This window comes from Eublepharis macularius, chromosome 15, assembly GCF_028583425.1.
Source record: "Eublepharis macularius isolate TG4126 chromosome 15, MPM_Emac_v1.0, whole genome shotgun sequence".
Taxonomy (NCBI): domain Eukaryota; kingdom Metazoa; phylum Chordata; class Lepidosauria; order Squamata; family Eublepharidae; genus Eublepharis; species Eublepharis macularius.
The window spans coordinates 31,137,616-31,160,429 of NC_072804.1; the positions used below are offsets into that span (position 1 = coordinate 31,137,616).

The 22,814-nt window shown below is 46.6% G+C and overlaps 1 protein-coding gene across 1 annotated transcript in view; it reads left to right on the forward strand.

Annotated features, from left to right (window-relative positions):
* The first annotated feature begins 1,320 nt into the window (after positions 1-1,320).
* The window catches only part of STPG1 (sperm tail PG-rich repeat containing 1), a 39,814-nt gene continuing 18,320 nt past the window's right edge, over positions 1,321-22,814 (forward strand). Inside the window, exons 1-5 of the mRNA XM_055000083.1 lie at positions 1,321-1,337; positions 4,268-4,414; positions 7,370-7,473; positions 14,178-14,279; positions 19,205-19,378. Coding sequence (XP_054856058.1) covers positions 4,381-4,414; positions 7,370-7,473; positions 14,178-14,279; positions 19,205-19,378 — 414 coding nt within the window. The 5' untranslated portion in view covers positions 1,321-1,337; positions 4,268-4,380. The remainder of the gene's footprint in view (positions 1,338-4,267; positions 4,415-7,369; positions 7,474-14,177; positions 14,280-19,204; positions 19,379-22,814) is intronic.

Consider the following 22,814-nt stretch of genomic DNA (forward strand, 5'->3'; position numbering starts at 1 on the left):
GGAGGCAGTGATATTACAAAGAAAGGCTGGTGTGAAACATGAGAGAGGGGGGACCTGGAGTTCTCCAAGAACTACAGCTGATCTCCAACTTTCCCTTGGAGAAAATGACATATTCAAATGGTGGATGACAGCTCTATGCCCTCATGTTTCTGCTGAGCCCCCTCCCCACTCCAAAATCTGCCCTCACTAGGCACTGCCCCCAAATCTCCAGGTATTTATCAATCTGCAACTGGCAACCCTATAAGATCCAATCAAAAGAGGAACAGGTGTGAGACACTGCCAACCAAAAACCAGCATAAAGCAAAATGAAAATCCCCCACCCCCGTGTCTGTCTTTAGCAGCCCACTGCTGAGAGGAGCTAAGAATCATTGCCCACCTGGACTCAGGTTGTTCCTTGCATTGTTTTCATCTGTTTTAAGAGCCAGCATGGTGTAGTGGTTAGATTGTCAGACCAGAATCTGGGTGGCCCAGGTTTGAATCCTCATCCTGTTGTGGAAGCTTGCTGGGAGATCTTGAGCCACTCTCTTATACATTCAGTCTAAATAGAGGCGAGGAGAAAGATGTGCAGATGAAAATTGGTTATAAATATCTAAATAAATAGATAAGCCTCTTTGGTGATAATATGGTCAATAATGGGGCCAATAAAATAATATGGTTTTTGTAGAGTCCAAATGTAAGGTTTTTTTTCGCTTCAAAAGCAGTCTGCATGTGCTCAGAAACACTAAAAAGTTGAAGAGCTAGATTCAGGTCCAGTAGCACCTTAAAGACCAACTGGAATTCCAGGGTATGCACTTTCGAGAGTCAGAGTTCTGTTCATAAGCCTTGTATCTGGCAAAGGGAGCTCTGATTCTCAAAAGCTCATCCCCTGGAAATCTTGCTCTTCTGCTACAGACCGACACGGCTACCTACATGAAACTAAAAAGATGGATTCCCCCTCAGGCGGGAAAGGTTGAAAGAATGCTCAAGGGGCAAAATTTTTGCCAACTGAAGTTGCCAACCCTCTTTTCTTAGCATCAAAAGCACTCCTTTACATCTCATTGCAGCATTTTGCTCCATGATGAAATTTGCAAATCCTGTCGTCAAAGTCACCTTTAAGAAAGATGCTTAACACACAAGCAGCCTTTGTCAAGGAACACACAACTGAAGTTGCTGGGATTCGATCAAGCTTGGTTTCCAGTCAGCCACGGGATCAGAAAGCCTCCCTGTGATTGGGCTACTATTACACTAACAAATGTGCCAGGCAAAATGACTGGAGGATGCTTTTGTCCTCTGGTTGCCTAGGCAACAGGATGCAACCTTGCTCAGGATTCTCTTCTGAGACAGCCCCTGAAAGCCAGGTAAGAGCAAGGAGAGCTAGCCAGGTACGACATTATGGCTTCCAACACAGGGCAATCCATTGCCTCGGCAATGGGGTCTAGCACCAGCAGCAACCCAGCGAAAGAAGCTTTGAGAACGGAGCGGGGGTGGGGGGCGGTCCTGAAGGCTTGTGGGCAGCCTAGGAACTAGAAAGACTGGTTAAACCTGCAACTCCCCCTTAGGTAGGTTTACATACCATCATGAAGCATTCTTCTCCCAATTTAGTCCAGTGACAGCTGAAAACAGGCCTCAGCTGTGGAAAAATTCCAAGAATTGCTGGAAATACCAGCTTTTGTAGTAGGGTTGCCACCTCCAGGTTGAGAACTTCCTGGAGATTTGGGGGGGTGAAGTCTGGAGAAAGTGGGGTTTGATGAGGGGAGGGACCTCAGCAAGGTATAATGCCATAGAGACAGAGTTGACCCTTCAAAGCAGCCATTTGCTCCAGGGGAACTGATCTCTGTAGTCTTGGGGATCAGTTGTAATTAGTGTTGCCAACATCCAGGCGGAGGCGGAAGGAGGAAGTGACAGCCCCAAGAATGTGCATGTGTGTGGCGTCCAAACTCTTGAGGGGAGGAGCTGTAAGCAGTACAGATTGGTGGAGGGGTTCCATTTTGCGCTTTGCCTGAGGCAGCAAAATGTATTTATTTTATTATATTGTATTTATATCCCACCCTCCCTGCAAACAGTCTCAGAGAGTCTCACAACAATAAAATATAAATTTAAAGCACCATAAAATACAAAAATCAATCCCAAACAATCCAAAATGTAGGCGTCGTCAACAGATACAAAGACTTATAAAAGCTACAGGCGCCGCCATAATACTTGTGCTGCCCTGATTCTTCCTGCCGTTGCTATTGGAGGTCCCAGAGTGCAATAAATGTAGATTGCAGCTTTTTAAAAAAAGTTGACTGTGATACTCTTTTATGCCTCACATTTCTGTAAGCGAAGAGAGGTTCCAGGGCCTGCTTCCCTTTCCCGACTTGGTTCCCTTTGAAAGAGAGAGCAACTCCAGACTTAAGCCATTGTTGAGATATTTCTATCTACCTAGCATTTTTTTAATCTCATCCTTCCTCAAAGGAGGTCATGTTTCTCTCTTCCCTATTTTTATCCTCACAACAACCATGTGAGCTAGTTCAGGCTGAGGAAAAGTGACTGGCAGAACGAGACGGGAGACGTAGGTTCAAATGATTTGAGCCTGGGTCTCCCAGGTCGTACTCCAAGGGTCCCTAACCTTTTTCAGCCTACAGGCACCTATGGAGTTCTGACATAGCATGGTGAACACAGCCACAAAATGGCTACCACAGGAAGCAGAGCGGAGCGATCCAGACAATGGCTGCCACAGCTTATCTTCAGTCACACAGCAAAGATCCTTGCAACTGCTACCAAAGGAAGGTTTTTAAAAATCTGCACAGCCAATCAAATCACCCATGGCTAATTTGAAGACTTGCTGGGCAAAAGCCCTACTTGGCCCTATCTTAGGGTTGCCAGATCTTCTTAACCTCCCGGCGGTGTGTGTGTGTGTGTGTGACCTGGCTCTTACCTTGTTCTTACCTGCGCACGTGCAGTCCCATGGCTGTGAGGTGACGTCACTGGAAGGCAGGCACGGGGAACACCTGATCGGTGCCCAGATCAGCCTGCAGCGAAGTATGGAAGTGCTTCCAGGGTGGCACAATGACATCAGTGACATCATTGCACCGCCCTGGGAGCGCTCCCGGGAGGCCCATTCCCATGCCTACCTCCCCCGCTGGCCAGGTAAGTGGAGGTGGGGGGCCTATGGTGAAAGTGAGGGATCCCTCGCCCCCACTGGGGGAATGGAATCCCTCCCCTGCCCACTTGTAAAAACACTTGGCAATAGGGATCCCAGTTGCCCTCTGGTGGCGGGCAACCTCCTGGCAGCTTACCTGCTTGCCTGCCAGTCACTGGCAGCAGGTGGGAGGTTTCAGGCTGCCCAGAGATTGCTCACCTCTGGCAGGTACTCCGGGAACATGTGCCATGTGTGCTCCCGGCAAATGTCACGCTATTACTTCTGTAAGTGACATTGTTATGCTAATGGCGGGAGTGTTCCTGTGCTCTGCGCGAGGGTGATTTTGTCCCCAAAGGGGCAGATTCATAAAGAATTAGCCCCACACAAAGCATGGGAACTCTCCTGCAACGGGCGTGATGACATCACTTCCGGAAGCAACGTCATCGTGTTGATGCCAGGAGCGATTCCCAGTAAGTACCACCTCCCCCGCTTCTGACAGGAAGGTATAGGGACTTGGGAACCCTACTTGGCAAGTACCAGATAGGTTGCCAATCTGAAATTAAACTGATCTCCAGGTGACAGAGATCCATTCCCATGGAGAAAATGGCTGCTTTGCAGAGTGGACTTTGCCAATAGCATGTGGTCACTTCTGGGAAAAACGTAGAGAGGGCTGACATCACTTTTGGCTTTTCCCAGAAGTGATGTCTCCCTATCACCAACAGCTGCCCCCTTGTGTCCCCGCCCAACAGACTCCTGCAGATTGCTAGGCCAGGTCTGGCAACCCTAAGGTAGTGCCTCTCATGGCTTCAGCACCCTGTCCCTAAATTGAAATATAAATAAATGAAATATAAATAAATGCCATGGTCCTGATCTGAATCAAGACCTCAAGCACCTCAGGAACTGAATTACCAGCAGGAAAGCCAGAACACACATCTGAATGAAAAATGAAAATCCTTGTGGAAGACTTGGAATTGACTTGAGACATTTGTCATGTGTACTAGTTACAGCTGCACAGTCAGTAAGAACTGTTGCATCCTTTTCACATAGTCCCTGCATCTTGTCAAGACCGTTCTCAGTGACGAAATAAGAATCTCACAGTAATCCAGATGTCTATCAAGAACAGTCCTCCCTTTCTTGACTTAAAGCAATGTATCTTTAACATTTTAGAAGCAAGATGGCAAGGTTGATCCAAAGAGATTGTTCAGCTCAGCTAAAATAATTGTGTGACTGCAGAGAACTTCTTTGAGTCCTGCCTCCCCAGTTTGTAATTCCAAAGGAAGATGAACTGTCTGAAAACAGAAAATGTGAAAAAAGGTATGGCAACTTTCTGAACAACCAAGTGACCCAAATGCTTGTGTACAGGGCTTTTTTTCTGGGAAAAGAGGTGGTGGAACTCAGTGGGTTGCCCTTGGGGAAAATGGTCACATGGCTGGTGGCCCTGCCCCCTGATCTCCAGACAGAGGGGAGTTTAGATTGTGAGGGCAATCTCAACTCCCCTCTGTCTGGAGATCAGGGGGCGGAGCCACCAGCCATGTGACCATTTTCAAGAGGTTCCAGAACTCCGTTCCCCCACGTTCCAGCTGAAAAAAAGCCCTGCTTGTGTCTCTCTGTCCATCAGATACAACAACCCAGGCAAGCCTGATCTCATCAGATCTCAGAAGCTTAGCAGTCAGCCTTGGTTAGTACTTGGATGGGAGACCACCAAAGATGTCCAGTAGGCACAGGCAGCCCTTGAAAACCCTATTGGGGGGGGTCACCATAAGTCAGCTGTGACTTGATGGGACTTTACACACAGGTACAACAAAGACAGGCCTTCACAATTCCACACTGCACAGAGCTTGTAATAGGTGTGGACTCTCTGCTGTCTGAGGCATGGCAGCAAAGTATGGTTTTACATGAGCCACGAGGGAACCGGCAAATTTCAGCTTTCAAGGCAAACAGTAGTTTTCACCATTACATCTGAACTACCAGACTATGATTTAGGCTTTCACTGCAAATCAGGACTTTGGAGAATCAATGCAAATCCTTGGATCAGTTCTAGGCTTGCCAACTCCAGATTGTGAAATTCCTGGAGATTTGGAACCTGGAGAAGGGTTTGGGGAGGGAAAAGACCTCAGTGGAGTATAATGCCATAGATCCACCCTGCTAAGCAGCCATTTTCTCCAAGGAAACTGATCTTTGTAGTCTGGAGATCAGTAGTAACTCCAGAAGATCTCCAGGCCCCACCTGGAGACAGGCAACCCTAGGCAATTCACATATGACTAAGAGTCTAGACAAGACATCTTACACAAGGATGCTCAAGTGAAAGGTCTTACACTTGTTCTCCCATTGTGGATACGCATGCATGGGTAAGGAGAAAGAGTACACTTGAATATAAGACCAACATAGAAACTAAGTCACTTGAGTGTCTCTGTGTAAGATGTCTTGTCTAGAGAGATTCTAAGTCTTCATGTCCCAGACATGGTCATCCCAGGTCCTGTTGATCAGGTGTGGTCTGGGAGTTCTGTTGCTTGGAACTTGATGTCCATTCATGTGTGCACACACAATTTGGATTGGGACCACAGGGCATGGAGCCCCCCCCCCCCCAGTCCACATTCTTGACCTGAAATGGTCTGGGAAGCTGCTGTTTGCCCCAGTGGGGAAGCATGTGTGGCATATGTGTAGTCCCAGCAAGGCAAATAGTGGCTCCCTGCAGCCATTTCAAGCAGGGAAAATGATGTGGTGTAGAAGATGTATATCTCTTCTCCCCATGAGCTTCAGGCCCAACTTGAAGTGGCCCCATGCATGCATGGGAATTAAGTTCCAGGAGCATGGAACTCCCAGACTCTTATTGGCAGAACCCAGGCCATCCATGTGTATTTTGTAATATGTGACTGACCCCAATTGTTGGTTTGACCTTACATAACAACAATAAAAGCACAGCCCATTTTCAATCTTTATTTCCTAAGTACTGCTTCTATACTATAATGCTTTTGTGTTGTTCATTGTTCCTTTGGCACAGTCAAATCCAAGAAGAATGGCAAATGGGGCTCCCATAAAAGTCCAGCAATGCTCTCCCACGTGGCCAGGATCCTCCTGTATGTTTACTCAGAAGGTCCTGCTTCTCCTTGCAGTTTTACTTTTGTTCCTTAATTGCTTCTAGTTCGCTCCATTCTTAACTATCAGTTTTGCTTGGGGGTGGGATATAAAGAAATAAAGTACTACTTTTCACTTTGCAGTCAAAGCCGCTGCTCATTATTTCTAAATGATTGTAATTATGTAAAAGTGTTATTGTGATAATAAGTAAAATAGATATGCTGTGGGTTTGCCAGCAAAGTGAAAAACAGCATTGCTCCTCACCCCACCCTAAAGAACTGATAATTAACCGTTGAGTCATGAAGGCTGAGGCTGACAGTGGGAGAGGAGAACAGGAAGTAATAAATTTACCTGGAAGCAGAAGAAAAGGAGGAAAATGTTAGTAGCTCTGAGAAACATCATCAACTCTATGCACGGGACAGTCTTGCATAGTAGTCATGCTTTATTTATGCTTTTGACAATCCTTGCCCAACCCTTCCAAGTCCATCAGAGTGACTTATTTTAAATGCGTATTCAAGCTGAAAGCAACCAGCATTAAAACAAGTGATGCTGTCGGAACTGAGCTGCCTTGAACTATATGGAAAGGTGGGGGTTTAAATACTTTTATAAATAAATAAGTAAAACTGCAAGAGTGAATTGCACATAAACTATTTTTAAAAGGTTTTCTGGAACAAAACCGTTTTGCAAGACTTCCTAAAGCCTGGTAAAAAGGGAACTGTTTGTATCGCCGCAGTAAGATTATTCCACAGAATGGGCACAGGAACAGAAAATGCCTGACAACGGGCAGCAGCAGTGAGAGCCACCTGTAAAGAGGGCACGGTGGTCAGAAACTATCAGGTATAATGTAGCCCATGCATTGGTTTTACAACGAAAGGCAGTCCTTTTTATGTTAAAAAAATATCATAACAAATGAGTTCTGGAAAAAAGAGGGCAGGACAACAAAGAAAACAAGCTTGCAATGGGTCGCTAACAAGATTCTCTGTAAAAAAGGAATAAATTAATCATGGCAAGTGCAGACTAAACAGCTACTGTACAAGTAACTTACGATAATGCAAATGAAAAAAACATGTTGTCATATTGCATTATATAATTACATAGTTATAGAAGATGCATTTTGAAAATCAAATTTGATAATAAATATATTTGCACATTGTTTCTTTGAAGTAAGGTTCTATAATCAATTTTCCTTTCTAGGCAGGCAGTTTTCTTCCATTCCTTTAAAACTCCAGACCTCTGTGATCTCAAACACTGAAAAGAAAGGTTTTAATTCTCAGTCAAAGAGGTTTCTGATTATTCCGGTAAGCAAGCTCCTTTTCCTGAGGTTCAGATACCTTTTCTAGTGGAAATTCTGTCACACTAGAGGCAACCAAGAGTCTTGTGGCAGCTTAAAGAAGCAGGCCTTGGTTCATTGAAACTTATATCATAAGTAATCTATTAGTCTTTAAGGTGCCACAAGTCTCTTGGTTCTTTGTATGTACCTGTTTGTATCTCAGAGTATTTCTGTGAGCGGTTTTTGGTAATGTTTGAATGCACCCAGTCAAAGCATCCAGGTCCAGTAAAACACATGGCATTGTGAGCTACATGGTGATGCCAGCCAGTCCACAAAGCAGGACAGGAGGCACAGCACATCGCCCCACATTTCATAGAGGAAAACAGACACGTGCAATGCTCAGAATCTAGTAATATATTGCATGATCCCCATGTATCCCTCTTTTTGGGTCTTGTTGACCAGATATGCACTTGACTTGGGTCTTGTTGACCAGATATGCACCAGATATGCCAGGAACTTAATTCCCAGGTGCACAGGGGTTGGGATTCAGTTTGGAACTACAACATACAGGATACAAGGCGAGTGGGCTTAGACCTCGCCCTGTATCATTTTCCTAATGGGAAATGGCTCTGGGAGCTGCAGTTTGCCCTGCTAGGGAAACATACACGTCCTGATGGTGTAGTAATAAGTTACATGTAAGTTTCCTCTATATTCTAGCTCTCAGGGTTCTAAGACTCAGCTAGAAAGTGCATGAGAAATACATAGTGGACGCATTTTACATACACTCTAAAGTGTGTACATGCCAAGGTTGCCCAGAAGAGATTTACAAATGGTACTGGAAAATCACTGCGCTCAGAAAACAAAGCAAAGAATTCCGGGAGTGTGGAATACTAGGGCCTTGTTTGCAGCCTGGAAGAGTTTCAATATGGAAAATTGCCGCAACGATAGCAGCAGCAGCAGCAGCAAGGCCACAAAACAATTTAGGGAATCACTTATTATAGCTGTACTTCCATACTAGCCTGACAATGTCAACTGGTCATCTTTGGTGAGCAAGGATCCACTCCAGCCCTATCAGACAAAGAAGCTGCTTTTTTAAAAGTCCAAAGTGATTCAGAACGGAACTTTGCTTTACGTGTTATTCTGTTATCCATTTCCCCAATTATTTTTTAAAAGAATGCAATAGCCAGGGCTGAGATTCCAAGGGCGAGACTGATGAAGTGCGAGAGAATTAAAACATTTCCTTTCACTTCTTTTCCTAATGCAAATAGCCTCTTCCAAACTGCTCTTACTGCCATCACTCTAAAATCTCAAAACTTTTCCCAGTGAAAGTAAAAGCAGTTTGCTGTGGAAATTTTCAGCCAGAATTGGGGAGAGATTTAATAGTATCCCTTCTCCCTACCAGTCTCATTTTTTAAATCACAGCCCCCAGCTGATAAAATTACATTTTTAAATAGAAAAGCTATGGCAGGCTAGTAAATTGTTTTGCAGGCAAGTAACTTTTTTGGGCTTGTCTGAAAAGTTGCCAAACCACCTTATACTCTAATTCACGTTCATCATTGCTTTCTGATTCTTCTGGGAAAGCCCTAGAACAGATAAGCTTTTGAAAAGTGAACATTCCATCTATTTCTCTCTGCCAAAATCTTTTCAGATTAAGAAGGGTGCTCTTTCTTCTGACCAGTAGGTGGCAGCAGAATTTCACAGAAGGGGGGCGACTTTAGCAACCTAGAAGAAGCCATTGGTTGGAGAACACAAGGGCAGAGAAAAGACAGATTTTCTCCAGCTAGACCCATTGTGTGAAAGACAGTGGTGACCCCTAGTTTAGAAAAGCAGATTTTTCTCACTGCTGTGTCCACAGAGACAGACTCAAACACCACTGCAATCCTCATTGTCACTTCTGTCCTAAAATTGCCCTTCCCCCTCCCCTACTAAATCCCCATAGAGAATATTTGGGGCGGTGGAGGGGGAAGGGGGAAGACTGACCATTTGAATCTATCAGGAATGTTTCTGGGGGGCTGCTGCTTGGAGGACAGGAGCAAGCCAAGCCTCAGTGAAGGAAAAGCTACCAAGAATGAGCTACATCTTTTCCCAGACTATTGTTTTGTTTGAATGAAGCAACTACACACAAGGTGGTTCCACCACATATGCCTGCTTTTGGGAGCCACGACTGGCCAGAGTTTTGCACAGCATGTACAATGTGATGAAATAACACACTGAGCAATTTCCCACTGGAATGGTTGTACAGACTTAGTCCATAATGTGTGATGCACGGACCCAAACATGGCAGGTCTTTCCATGCTAAGGTTTTGTGTGCTGAAGCGCCACAGTTTTTCTCACATTCTCATATCCCATTTTCCATTTGTTTCCTCTTTTTTTTCTCTGTGCTTTCTCAAATGGGATCAAAAGGGGTTTAAGAAATTAATGATGAAGAAACCATGGCAAGAGAACAACTGGAAAACAAGAAAATGAGGAAGCTCAGAGAAAAAATGCCAGAGTTTGGCACACAAACCTCAGGAAAACCGCCGTGTCAAAAGACCCTGTGATCGTGACAATTCAGTGGCACACAAACAGTATTAAAGCAGGGCGCATGATATATGCCCAACAGGAGTCAGGTGGTCACGAGTGTGTGACACGACTCATAGTAAGACGTACGCTGGGGGAACTCAACTTCAAAAGCACCCATTTGCTCTGTGCTGTGTAGGGGGAGACCCGGTCTCTCTCTCATCCTCCTTTTGCCAGCAGAAAGGCAAAAGATTTCCTCTGCCTTTTCTGCTGGTGAAAGCAAGGTGGGAGGGAAACTAGAATGTCCTCTCCTCTCACAGCACCTAGCAAACGAGCACTGTTTAAGGTGAGCTCCCCCGAGGTACGTCTGATTGCCAGTCCAGTCAGGCACCTGTGGCCCAACACGTGTCAGGCATATTGTGTAGTTACAACCTTAGTGTCTCCCCCTTAGTGTCTCCAAGACCCCACCCAGGAGCTAGTACAGAAATCTCATTTGGAGATAGATACTTCTCTGTCTAACCAACAAGCTAGTTCAGTTGCTAAGTTCTCAGATTGGAAGCCAGAAGAAAGCTTGAAAAATCTGAAGCCAGCCCCACAATGCGCTTCTTTCTTAGCTTGAGAGTTTCCTGCTTCAAAGTGCCAGTAGGCAGCAAGCCAAACCACAAAGACACCAAAGACTGGCAAACTCCAGATTATCCCTAAAGAATGTGATGGCTTCTTCAAACATTATCAGGGAGTGGGAAGGAGTGCGTCGTATTCCATCCCTTTCTAAGGATTTCACAGATAACCTGAGTTGCAGATCTGGGCCGTTTTCACACTGCTTACTGAACTGCTGTTCTCGCGGGAAATCACACCAGGAAGATGCTGCCGTTCCAGGAGCTTGGCGCGATGTTCCGTGGCCGGTAAGCAGTGTGAAAACAGGCATGGTCTGTGGGCCTAGCAAAAACCACCCTGGCAGTCCCACGCACAGGCCCATAGCTAGAAAAGGGGTAGTCATGGTCTCTGTGTGTGGATGAGCCCTTAAAGCAGGGGTTCTCAATCAACCTTTGTAAGCCTATGGGCACCTTTGGTATTCTGACACAGGCCATTTTCACATGCCTGTGACCCTCCAGAAAATTGCGCAAAACTCACGGCACAACAGCGTTTTCATAGCGCGATTTCCCATCATGATCCCGTTTAATGGCACAATGACAACAGCAACTGCGCCATTAAACAGGATCACGATGGGAAATTGCGCTATGAAGATGCTGTTGTGCCGTGAGTTTTGAGTGATTTTCCGGAGGGTTACAGGCATGTGAAAACAGCCACAGGGTGATTGGCAGAACTACAAAATGACTGCCACCACGGGAGGCCGAGCCACACACACAGGGGAAGTCCAAGTGCAGGGAGAAGGGGAATAATTTTAAAAATACACTGAGAAGAAGAGGTAGAAAGAATAAAACCAACACTGTGGTGGCAACTTCTGCTGAAACAATGTTATTTTAATCTGCCCAGCCAATTGGATCTCCAGTGGCTAATCAGAATCCCTGCTGGGCAAGGGTTGCTAACCACTTTCTAAAAACTTTGTGGGTGCCAGGAAAGGTGTTGGTGGGCATCAGGGCACAGAGATTGGGGGAATTCATAGAATACCACCCAGAAATGATGGCAGAGGGGGCATCCTAAGTCAAAGGGAAACAGTAAAAACCTAGCGATTTACTAGGTTTTAGTTACAGTACATCCCAAGCACTTAGATAGGAAAAAGGTCACCGAACACAACAAAACTGGATTCTGTAAAGGACTGGATTCTGTAAACAAATATAGGATCAGGCCATTAATGCCATAAATCAGTGTAATCAAATAATAAAAAGACATGCACTTTGCATATGAGATAGAGTTCTGCCTACATGTTTGTTCTTGTATTTCTCTAGGAATCTTTCTACACGAGACATCTGACATGTGAAGAATATGTGTCAGGAGATGCAACGGTAGCCGGGAAGCGTAGTTTAAAAAGTCAGAGCTGGTGGCAGAGCAAAGGCTTTGCTATACACTGGAGCTGTGTGAAGAGGCTGTGAAATGAAGGGAAGGAAAACTTCAACCCATTATAACTTCTCCAGGTCCAAGCCCAGCTCTGGAAGGCAGCTCCAGCCCATTTCCATTCCTCTCTGCCCTCTGGTTGCAATCCCACACAGTTTTAGACAGGAGAGGTGAAACTGACAGAGCCTTTGGGGAGGCAAAGATGAAATTAACAAACCCTCTGAGGAGCAATCTCTGCCTGCTCTATCTTTTAAAACTATGCTTCCTGGCTAACATTGCATGTCCCTACACTTGATGAACATGCACTGAGGTGTCTTGTGTTGAGAGACTCTAAATAAAAGAACTAGAGGCTTACTTTTTAACATTCAGTGGAGATCAAAACCCTTGCAGCTCCAGCCATGGCAGTCTACTAGTATGATACACCTGTCTGAATATGCTGTGCAGCAGTCCAGTGAAAAGATGCAATGCGTGTGTGTCTCTCTTTCTGCCTGACTGGCTGCTCTCACTAAGCCTCTGAACAGCGTGATGATCTATCCTTGTCCCCCTACTTGTCTCCTAGAAAACATATCTTCTTATCCCAAGCTCAAAGTATTACATCATTGAACGTTACTTTTAAATGACAGTCTGTGTATTTACAGGAGGTCTGAGGGCCACTGTGCATACCTGTCCACATTATGCCCACGGCCCCTGTTACCTCACAGTAGTGATGCAGCTCTAAGCCCCGCTCCTCTAGGAACAGACGAGACGACTAGTTTTTAAAGTGGCCACACCTGATTATGTCACATTCTGATGGGGCTGGAGTGGCTTGGAGGGTCCAAGTCTGAGTCAGAATGCAGGGTTGTAACCCAGGGTGAGTGGACTGACAGAGACTTCTGGGGCTTCTCCTGCATCAAAGGGGGGCTCCTGGGGATGTTTCAGCTGCCTCCTGCTGTGGTGGTGTAAGGGGCTCCACTCCCTCCTCATCTGAATATTGAATCTCTCTGCCTGTCAAGAAGTCTGTACTTTGGCCTGTGGCACCTGGGAAAGGGTGCCAGTGCCACAACAAAATGCCTGCTCTGCTTGGTGGAATCAATTGCAAAAGGTTGACTGCCCATCTCCGCTTAGTAGATTGATCGTCTGATTTACCCCCCAGACAACTTGGTTGACCCTCGACTTTCCGGGATGAGCCATCTCCCCTTCTTAAGCCCTGTTTGTTTGACTGCAAGGTGGTGTCCAGGACAGTGAATTGGTTTTTTGTTTTCTTTCATTCTATAAATAGATATCCCACCCAGAAATTGTTCTGGAATAAAAAGAAAAGACATTTTTGGAAGGGAGGTTGAGCCAGTGAGGGGCGAGGCACCTTGAAATAATACATTCCGCCCACACACTGAAATAATTTGGGCCAGATCAAGATGTAAAGGTGGGATTAGGGATGCAATGGATTTGAACTCCCCAAGCTTCCTTCGTGCTGCCGCACAGACACCGGAGAAACCTAATCCTCCGTTTCAGACCCATTTTGCTGTGCAACTTGAGACTCCCCATTAAAATGAGATTATTTTGATTTTGAAACAAGCAAAGAGCCTGCTTAGCGTACAGTGACAATTGACAAAAACCAGCCAAAAAATCCAGAGGCTTAAGTCATGGGAGGGAATGCATTGAGCCCACATTGTAATGCCATTGTATGGGTCTCCACCCACAAGGTCATGCTCATGTCATGCATACGCTGGATGGAGGAAAACAACGTGCCCTCGTTTTGACACTCAGTGCCTTTTCTAATAGGGCTGACAACCGTTTACAGAATGTTTACTTGATCAACCCTTCACCTGACCAATTAATTAGTTTAACAGATGCAATCCTAGGGAATGTGCACATTGCCATACTTACAAATAGACACTGGGGGAATGCCACATTTTATGGCCTTTCTGAGCCTACTGAAGATTCACAGTACATGTGAAACCCGGCCCCTAAGACTTTGCAGCTGATTCATTGCTAGCCTAGCTTAGATGGAAAACCTCCTGGAAGCACAGTGCCCCACAACACTAGTAAATGCACAGATCGGGAGAATCGGGTAGTGTGTGCTACTGATATGCATGGTTGGATGCCTCCCAACAACTGGAAATGGTTCATTGGCAATAGTTTTCAGAAACTCCATCAATCATAAGGAATTCCCTGTATATTGGCAGAACAACCTCTGCGACATCATTCCACCTTGTCGTGATGATGTGTTATGTTTTTTCCTAGAATGAAAATCCAGGTCCGGGATGCTATAATATCACACATCAATCTACACTTCTCAATCATGTCTCTCAGTCCCGGAGAGGAACCTGTTTTTTTCCTTCGTTGGTAAGGGTAATGGTAGGGTTGAAGTAAAATAGAATGGTTCAGGAGGGAGGTGATATAAAGAGAATAGGGCTGTAGTCAGTTGTGCTGTTTATTGTATGTTCTCATGTAGGGCTGCCAACACTGCCACAGCAAATACCAAAAGACATTGAAGGCAATGGCTGGGGAGGGTAGAGATTGGAGAGAATTATAATAGCACTTCCACATGATACTCTAGGAATTTCTCCAGTCTTTATGGTCTTTAGGGAAGTTCCTAAAACATCATTATGGAGGCCATTTTCTTGTCATTTTTTCTCTGTTTCTCAAAATCTGGGAATTGGGGTCAAGGGTGGGGGTTTACTCACTGAGGGTGGGGAAATGGCAAGTCTCTTCTTAAGAAATCCCTAGTCCCTTTTCACTCTGCCCAATATCGTGCGAAGTAAGCGCCAGTAATCGATACTGGTGATCCCGCTATCACGTCGGTGGTTTTCGCAATTTCACGAGCAGTTGCACTTCCTTGCGTTTCCAGATGTTCCCATTCATGAGCATCAGAGGGCGGAGGATGTGCTCACGTTGTGGGTGTCGACAGCATATTTCCGCCCATTTCCTTTTTTTTAAAAAAAACTGGCGCCATAGTTTGTGCTATTGCACAATTTCGCCCTTTCCAAAATCTGCCCCATGATTGGCCGAGGGAACTAATATCTAATATCTAGTATCTAATTTTCAACATGGTTCCATCTGTGAATACTTAAACATGGAGACTGGAGCCATGGACAGACAAGAAAGATCTTTCTACAAACCTGAAAAAGTCCTGTGTTTACAGAGAAATCTGAAATGTTTAAAATAAAGTCCATTGGGGGTTTAAAACCCCCCACAACACAGGGTTGCCAGGGCTCCCGGAGGTCAGATCAGGGGGGCAAGTGCTGGGGGAGAGCTGGGCACTTGCTTCCTGCTCCCCCATCACTCCAGTAAATGGCATCATTTTCTGGCACAATGGAGAGCTGTGAGTCAAGCTGAAGCCGTTTGGAGGCAATTTTTAAGGAATCGGACTTCAGCGTCACCTGCAGCTCCCCCATTGAGCTGGAGAATGACATCATTTTCCAGCGTGAAGGGGGAGCACAGAAGACCACACACTTATACCCCCCTCCTCTGGCCTGGTGAGCAGGACCAGGGGAGGGGGTAGATGGTGCAAGGGTGTAACCAGCCTACCACAAAATGATAAAAGGAGCACCTGTATCTTTGAGAAACAGACACCTTTAGTGGCCGTTGCTAAGCAACCACAACCAGCCTTCCAAGCTTGGTTCCTGTCAGTAAAATGCAGGGGAAGGGGGCAGAGCCCTTTTTAGGGCTCTTTCGGCCTTTGAAGGAGGTCTCATTGGGCCCAGTAGCAACCATGTGCCACATTGTCGCCTGGCTGCTTACTACTACTCGACAGCAGCTATTCCACAAAAGCCAGTGTGGTGTAGTGTTTAGAGGTTCAGACTAGGATTGGGAGATCCAGATTCAAATCCCCATTCTGCCCTGGAAGCTCATTTGGTGACCTCAAACCAGTCCAGGGCTGGATTGAGGGGGGGCGGGGGGGTAGTCTGCCCCCAGCGCCGCCAGGGAGGGGGCGCCGGGAACAGCTGCCAGCTGCCAGAGCGTGCAAGCGGCAGCATGGGCAGCCTCGCCTTTCTTTTGCCTGCCCTGCAGGACAGGCGGTGCGCGGCAAGCCGGCCGCCCCCTGTCCCACAGGGCAGGCGAAAGGCAGTGCGGGGGGCTGCGAGGCCACCCGCGCCGTTCGCCTGAGGAGCAGCGAATGGCGCGGGCGGCTTCCCAGCCCCGCACACTGCCTCCGGCGCCCTGCATGATGATGTCACCAAAATGACGTCATAACGCCGCGCCGGGAGCACGCAAGGCGAGACTAGGGCCGATTCCAGACGGCCCTCCGCATCGCGAAACGTCGCACATCGTCGTGCAGAAAACGCAAAATATCGCGTTTTCTTGCATGAGTTTTGCGCAATATTTTGCGTTTTCTGCGCGACGACGCGCGACGTTTCGCGATGCGGAGGGCCGCCTGGAATCGGCCTAGGGTTGCCCCAGGCGCCGGCAACCCTAGATCCAGCCCTGAACCAGTCACACATTCTGCGCCTAACTTACCTCTCAGGGTTGTTGTGAGGATAAAATGGAGGAAAGGAAAATACTGTAAACTGCTTTGGCTCCCCAGTGTGAAGGAAGGTGGAGTATAAATAAAAGAAGTAAATAATAAATATAGCTGAAGATGGGGAGCTAGGGTTGCCAGGCCCCTGGGGTCCAAACTGGGAATGAGGGGTGTCTTGGACGGGGAAGCCAATGGGGAGCAGATAAAAGGCAGGTCGATTGGTGAGTGGGAAGGAGAAAAGGAAGTAGTGAAAGGTGAGAATATGGGAGTTGACAGGGGGAGGAAAAAAAGAAATAATGTGGGAAGGGGGATACATGAGAAAATGATTCGCCCGCCCCTTCAAGTCCTTGAGGGTTCTGCACTGTGCAACTGGGCCAGGGGCTGGCACCACTTAACTGAACCTGACTTGGCCCAGTGGCTGGAGCCATACAGAGTTTTCTCAGGGCGAGGCTGCCAGGGGAAAAGGAAAGCTGAAGATAGGGGAGCAGGTAAATGTAGGTTGGTTGGTGTGTGGAAAGGAGAGAAAGCAGCAGGAAAAGGAGAGACGCTGTGGGGGCTTTCGGGGAAGGGAAAGGGGAAATAGAGGGGGAAGGAGAAATGAAATGCCCCCCACAAGTCCTTGTGGGTACCCTGCTTGTTGTTTTCTAATGTCTGTAATCTAGTTTTTGGATTATGATATGTCATGTCCCCTGTTTCAATTGCATTTCCCCCCTAATTTTGTAATCTGGCTGGAGTCTCAACGAAAAAGGCACGCTACAAATAAAGTAGACAAATCCATAAATGTTTAATGACAAGAAGAAAAGGCCAGAGGCTGAGCTCTGAAGCCCTTGTCATTCTCTCCACTGAAAAAAATGTTAAATGTTCACACCTTAAGCTTTTTTGCTGCAGCATAATAGAGCTACAGTAATAATAAAGTTTATTATTGTCAGGAATACACCTGTGATAGAGAAAGAAAATTAATTATGGCAGAGACGGCTGTAATTAAACTTGAATTCCACCCTTAGCTTACCCTTGGAAGGCAAATGCTTTTGAAATTAATTAGATTTAATTCCAGGCAAATGTGTTTAAGACTGGAAGTGTTCATTTGTCCTGTGCTGGCAGATGGCAGTTGAGAGGCCAAAATATCTATACTTTGCATTTTTTTTCATTGACGAAGCTAAAAGAGACAACATTTCAACATAAGATGTGTGCCATGTGAGGACACCTGTGTGAATCTATAATACCTCTATTCTTCATGAAAATGGAGCGGGGGCGTGTCGGGAAGCCACTGTTCCCCTCATGCCATGGTTGTGTATCAATTGAATCAGCTGTTAGTCTCAGTATCTGGGATAGTTTGCTAGAGAGGCAGATGCAACTAATAAGGAACAATAGAGCTAGTTTCCATGGTTGACCCAACCCTAAGGATCAAGATATTTACATAACAGGGCCACTCAAGACTTGAGACTTTTATTGGAGATAGGTTAAAAAGGTTATAGTAAAATAAATTTTAAAAATAGGGTAGCCGTTTCTGAAACCCTCACTCTGGCAGAAAAAGATGGGAGTGGGGAGTATGTGTGTTAAAAAACAGGGTTGCCAACTGAGTTGGGAAATTCCTGGAGATTTCGGGGTGGAGCCATAGGGTGGGTTGAATGTCTGGGGGGAGGCAGGAGCAACTGGGCCTCCGGCTGGTGGGCAAGCAAGGGTGGGGGAATAAGAAAACATAGCGGGTGGGGGGAAGGTAGCATAGTCTAGCAGGAGGAGGGATGAAAAGGAGAGCCTGAATAAAATGGGGGGAAGCAGGGGCCAGTCAAGAGATTTGCTCTCCCTCGTAAATTCCTATAGGTTCCTCAGGTGTAATAAATATATTTTGAAACCACAGAAGGCAATAATCGCCCAGGAAACATGCCATCCAAAATGATTATATAGGATCTGGTCCTTTCTCCACCAACTCACTGCCCCAGTTCCAACCCACTGACCCTCCCCCCCCCCTTGGGCTCTGAGCCTCAGGCGGGATGGCTACCATCCTATGAGAGGAACAGGCACATGATAAACTCTTAACAGCCAGGTTCAGACCCATCTTCAGAAATAATGAATGAACAGACCATTTCTCCCCCAGAAGTCATTAGAAAGATCCTGTGAACAGTGGTGTAGCGTAGATTAAGAGCACCCCGGGCAAGGCAAGTATCCTGCCTTTTCTGTTTTGATCTCACTCACACATGCGCTCCTGGGCTCGCGCGATGACATCACTGCCAGTGACATCATTGTGCAGGACGCAACTGCCCCCTCCCCTCTGCAGCAGCTGCCTGCTCCACTGCAGCCAGCTGGGCCGCTGCAGTAAGGCTGACTCAGCGCCCAGCGAGCTGGCCGCCCTGTCAGCACGCAGGTGGCGCAGGCCGCCTCCACAAGAGCATGGTACAGTCTCTTGTGCCCTTACAAATTTTATGCCCAGGGCAACCGCCCCTCTGCCCCCCACCCACGCTATGCCACTGCCTGTGAAGTATATCAGTTTATAATCCTCATATTACAAATAGGGATCTGAGGCTGAGAGACAGAACGAGCTGTTCTAGGGCACTGGGACTGTCTTGGTGCCTGGTCACTATAGCTTTCAAGATGGCAACCAGATTGGCTGGTTTTCCAGTATCCTGGCTACAAACCCAGGAATGCCAGGTGCTGCTCTTGAAGCGTCTGAAGGGCAATAGGTTCAAGAGCCTTTGATTACTCATGGACCTTTTTGACATTTTCAAGGCACTTCAGTACCAAAATTAACCCCTCTGATCGTGTAGACAAACCAGAGACCTACACAAGTCAATTTTTGTTTTCTTCTTCCCAGGATGTACGTATCGCTCGTCACAGAGTCCCCAGCTATCCTGCTGCAAATGCTTACAGCCTCCCACCTACTCTTCAGTCTAAGCAAGACTTTAGCTTGGGCTATTCCAGCATGTTTCAACAACCAATTGCTAGGAAGTTACCCAAAGCAGTCACTCCAGCCCCCAACCAATACAACGTAAGATGGGTTGCGGAAGTGGAGAGGGGAGGGAGAGCAGCCCGAAAATGATGAAAGCCACGACAGATTTCAAATGTTGGCAAGAACTGGGATGCAAAAGCCATTGAAAAGAGCATGTCCAACGCAGTCCTAAGCAGAGTTACATCCTTTGGAGTCTGACAAAGAGAGCTTTGACTCTCAGAAGCTCACACCTTGGAAATTTAGTTGGTCTTTAAGGTGCTTCTGGACCTGGATCTTGCTGTTTCACTGAAGTCAACAGGCTTGAAAAGGTATAAGTCTGCTTAGGATTACCCTGTTAGAGTTACTATTTGATGCCCACCCACCCCCCACCCCTGTTATATTCATTCATGTACTCTTTCCATCAGAATCCATTCATTCGTTGATATAGTCCAGTGAGAGGGATTTGGACCCACACAATGGACATATACATGAATTTAAGTATATCTGAATAAGCCTAGGTGCAAAATTGGAACCGTTAGCTGCTAAAATTAGACCAACTTTTTAAAAAATTGTAAATCTGATGTTTGATGAAGTTGAGAATTCTTTACTGTAGTAAGAACAGAACTAAAGTTTACGTCACAAGCAGAACAGAGCTTGAACAACCCCCAGTTGTTGCTCCCCCCCCCACCACTCAGCTGGCTGACAGGGGGAAATGGGAGGGGGAATGGAGGGGAGGCAGGTGGGAACAGGTCAGGGATGTGGGTGTGTGCATGCCTGGGTACCCCACAGCAGTCAGGCAGCGACTCAAGACCTCTATTGCATATTACTCTTATTCTGCAGTCACTCTGTTGTGTGTTCATCGGTCACAGGGCTCAGTTCAAGATATTAGCTGTATACAAGCCTTCATGGCCTTGGCCCTTCACATTTACAGGACTGCCTCTCTCCACATGCTGTTCCACAGCAGCTTTGCTCATCTGATAAGGGCCTTCTGCAGGTGCCACCCTGCAAATGGCAAAGTCACCAACTGCCCGTATAGGCATAGACTCTGTTGCGCCCCCACCTTAAGGAAAGGCCTGATGAGGTTAGGAAAGCTCCCAGTCTCTTGGCTTTCTGCAAACTATGCCAAACTGAATTATTCAGGAGGGCTTTTTTACGAAGGTCGGAGGGCTGTACTATAAGGAAATGGTTCAAAGAGATGCATTGATAAAGGGATAGGGAATGTATACTATACTACTGCGTACTGTCTGCTGCTGTAAGTATGATCTTACTGGGTAGTTTCTGCATTGTTTAATATTTCAATTTTCATTTTTTATACTTGGTTTTAGCATTGTTTCAGCTCAGTACAGATTTCTGCTTGCTGTTAATGGAACCAGTGTGTAGGAAACGCACCTTCTTCCACAAAAGACGCAAAGCACAAACAGGCGTGATGTGAGCGTCAAACTGTACATTGCATGGGAAATCTTGCATTTTTTAAATCTTTAAAAGCTGGGCCAGGGGGTGATCTGAATCCATTCTGCAGTGCTGCAGGAGTCTCACCTTCCCAGGATTGCCAACTCTGGCCTGGGAAGCTTGCAAAATTCCCAGAGATTAGTGGATGAAGACGGGAAGGGTTTGAGGACGGAAGGAAGCTCAGCAGGAATACGATGCCACAGACCCCACCCCCTGAAGCTGATATTTTCTCCAGGGAAAGTGATCTCTGTAGTCTGGAGATCAGTTGTAATGGTGGAAGAACTCCAGGCCCCATCCGGAGGTTAGTAATCCTGATCACTTCCCTCTGTTGTCTTCCTGACAGAAAATGTCCCCCGTGCTGCTATGGAGAGGGGGAGAGCAGCCAGGATATGATGAAAGCCAGGACAGATTTCAAATGTTGGCAAGAACTGGGATGGGAAAGCCATTGAAAGGTGTGGGTCCAAATACCTCCAAAGGAGCCATTTACTCCAGGGGAACTGATCTCGGTGGCTTGGAGATGAGTTGTAATTCAGGAGGTCTCCAGCTTCCACCTGGAAGTTGGTAACCATAATCTGATCTCCAGGGATCAATTCTGGAGAAAATGGCTGCTTTGGCAGCTGGACTCTGTGGCATTATATCCTGTCTGTCATCTGTCTCAAAACTTTGCCTTCTCCAGTTTCCACCTCCAAATCTCTAAGGATTTCCCAACCCATAGCTGGCAAGCCTAGCAGGAGACAGTTAACCATTTCATCCCCCAGCGCCACGATCCTGACCTGAGAGGTGGTCCCCCCCCCTCCATTTATAAGGTGTTTAAACCACAGGGGGTTTTGCAAGGTTTTTTTTTTTTGCTTTTGCTCCTGTTTGGCTTCTTAACTGCATTGCTTCTTTCCCTCCCTGACGCACAGTATCATTAGCCATTTTCCGTTTTTGTAAAAAGTGGGGAAAATTGAAATGGGAGGGGGAGCGGAACCTAGGAGAGAAATGACCAATGCTGTGTGTAAGAGGGGGAAAGCCGATGCAGTTAAGAAGCCAAGCTGGAGAAAAATCTGGTGCAGAAAAGTCCCCCACCAGGAAACAGGATTCCCGCTTTCCCCATGATGTGTCTTTGACAGTCCCAAGTCATCTGCCCAGCTGGTGGCACCAGCCTTTCACCAGTGTTTACTGAAGTCAACAGACTGAGCACGTTGTCTTTCCCACCCTGTAGACATTCCCTGTTTTCACAGCTCCTCATTACCGACTTGTCATCCACACCCCTAATAAAAATATTAGGGTTATATTTTGATATTCTAAAGAGGATTTCTTCTGGGAAGAACCTTCTTGAGTTAATCACTAACCCGTGATTTACTCTGAACGACAATGTGTAATGTTTTGGCCAAGCCAAACAGGAAATGATCCATTTGAAAGGCACCAGGGCTGGGATAATTTATGGGCATGGGCAGGAGAGACATCATGGGAAGACATTAAGGGCCCAGCTTTGCAGCCGGTACTCAAGCAAAGCTCTTTTTTTGGAAAACTAAACTAAGATAAAATGGCAGTTGGTGACCTACTTTAGGGCTGCTGGCTCAGGCCGCAAGATAAAAAATAATGTGTCTTGGTAAAAATGCCATCTTGTAAGGAAGACAGGAATGGTCTTGGAGCAACCTAAACAGGTCTGTGTAGGATTGCCAAATCTGAGTTGGGAGATTCCTGGAGATTTGGGGGTGGAGCCTGGAGAGGGATCTTAACAAGGGTTTGATGGCACAGAGCCCACCTTCCAAAGCTACCCATTTTCTCCAGAGGAACTGATGTCTGTAGTCTGGAGATCAGTTGTCATTCTGAGAGATCTCCAGGCTAGGGTTGCCAGATCCCCTTATCCTCTGGGCATGAGAGATCTGGCACTTACCTCAGTGGTGCCCTCACACTCGCATATGCTCCTGGCTTGCATGATGATGTCACTTCTGGGAAGTGACGCCATTGCGCAGGCCATGTGCCACCCCTTGGCATGCTCCTGCGCTCTGCAGTGGGCTGAATCAGGTGCGCGGGAGTGCTACTGCGGCCGTGCAACAGG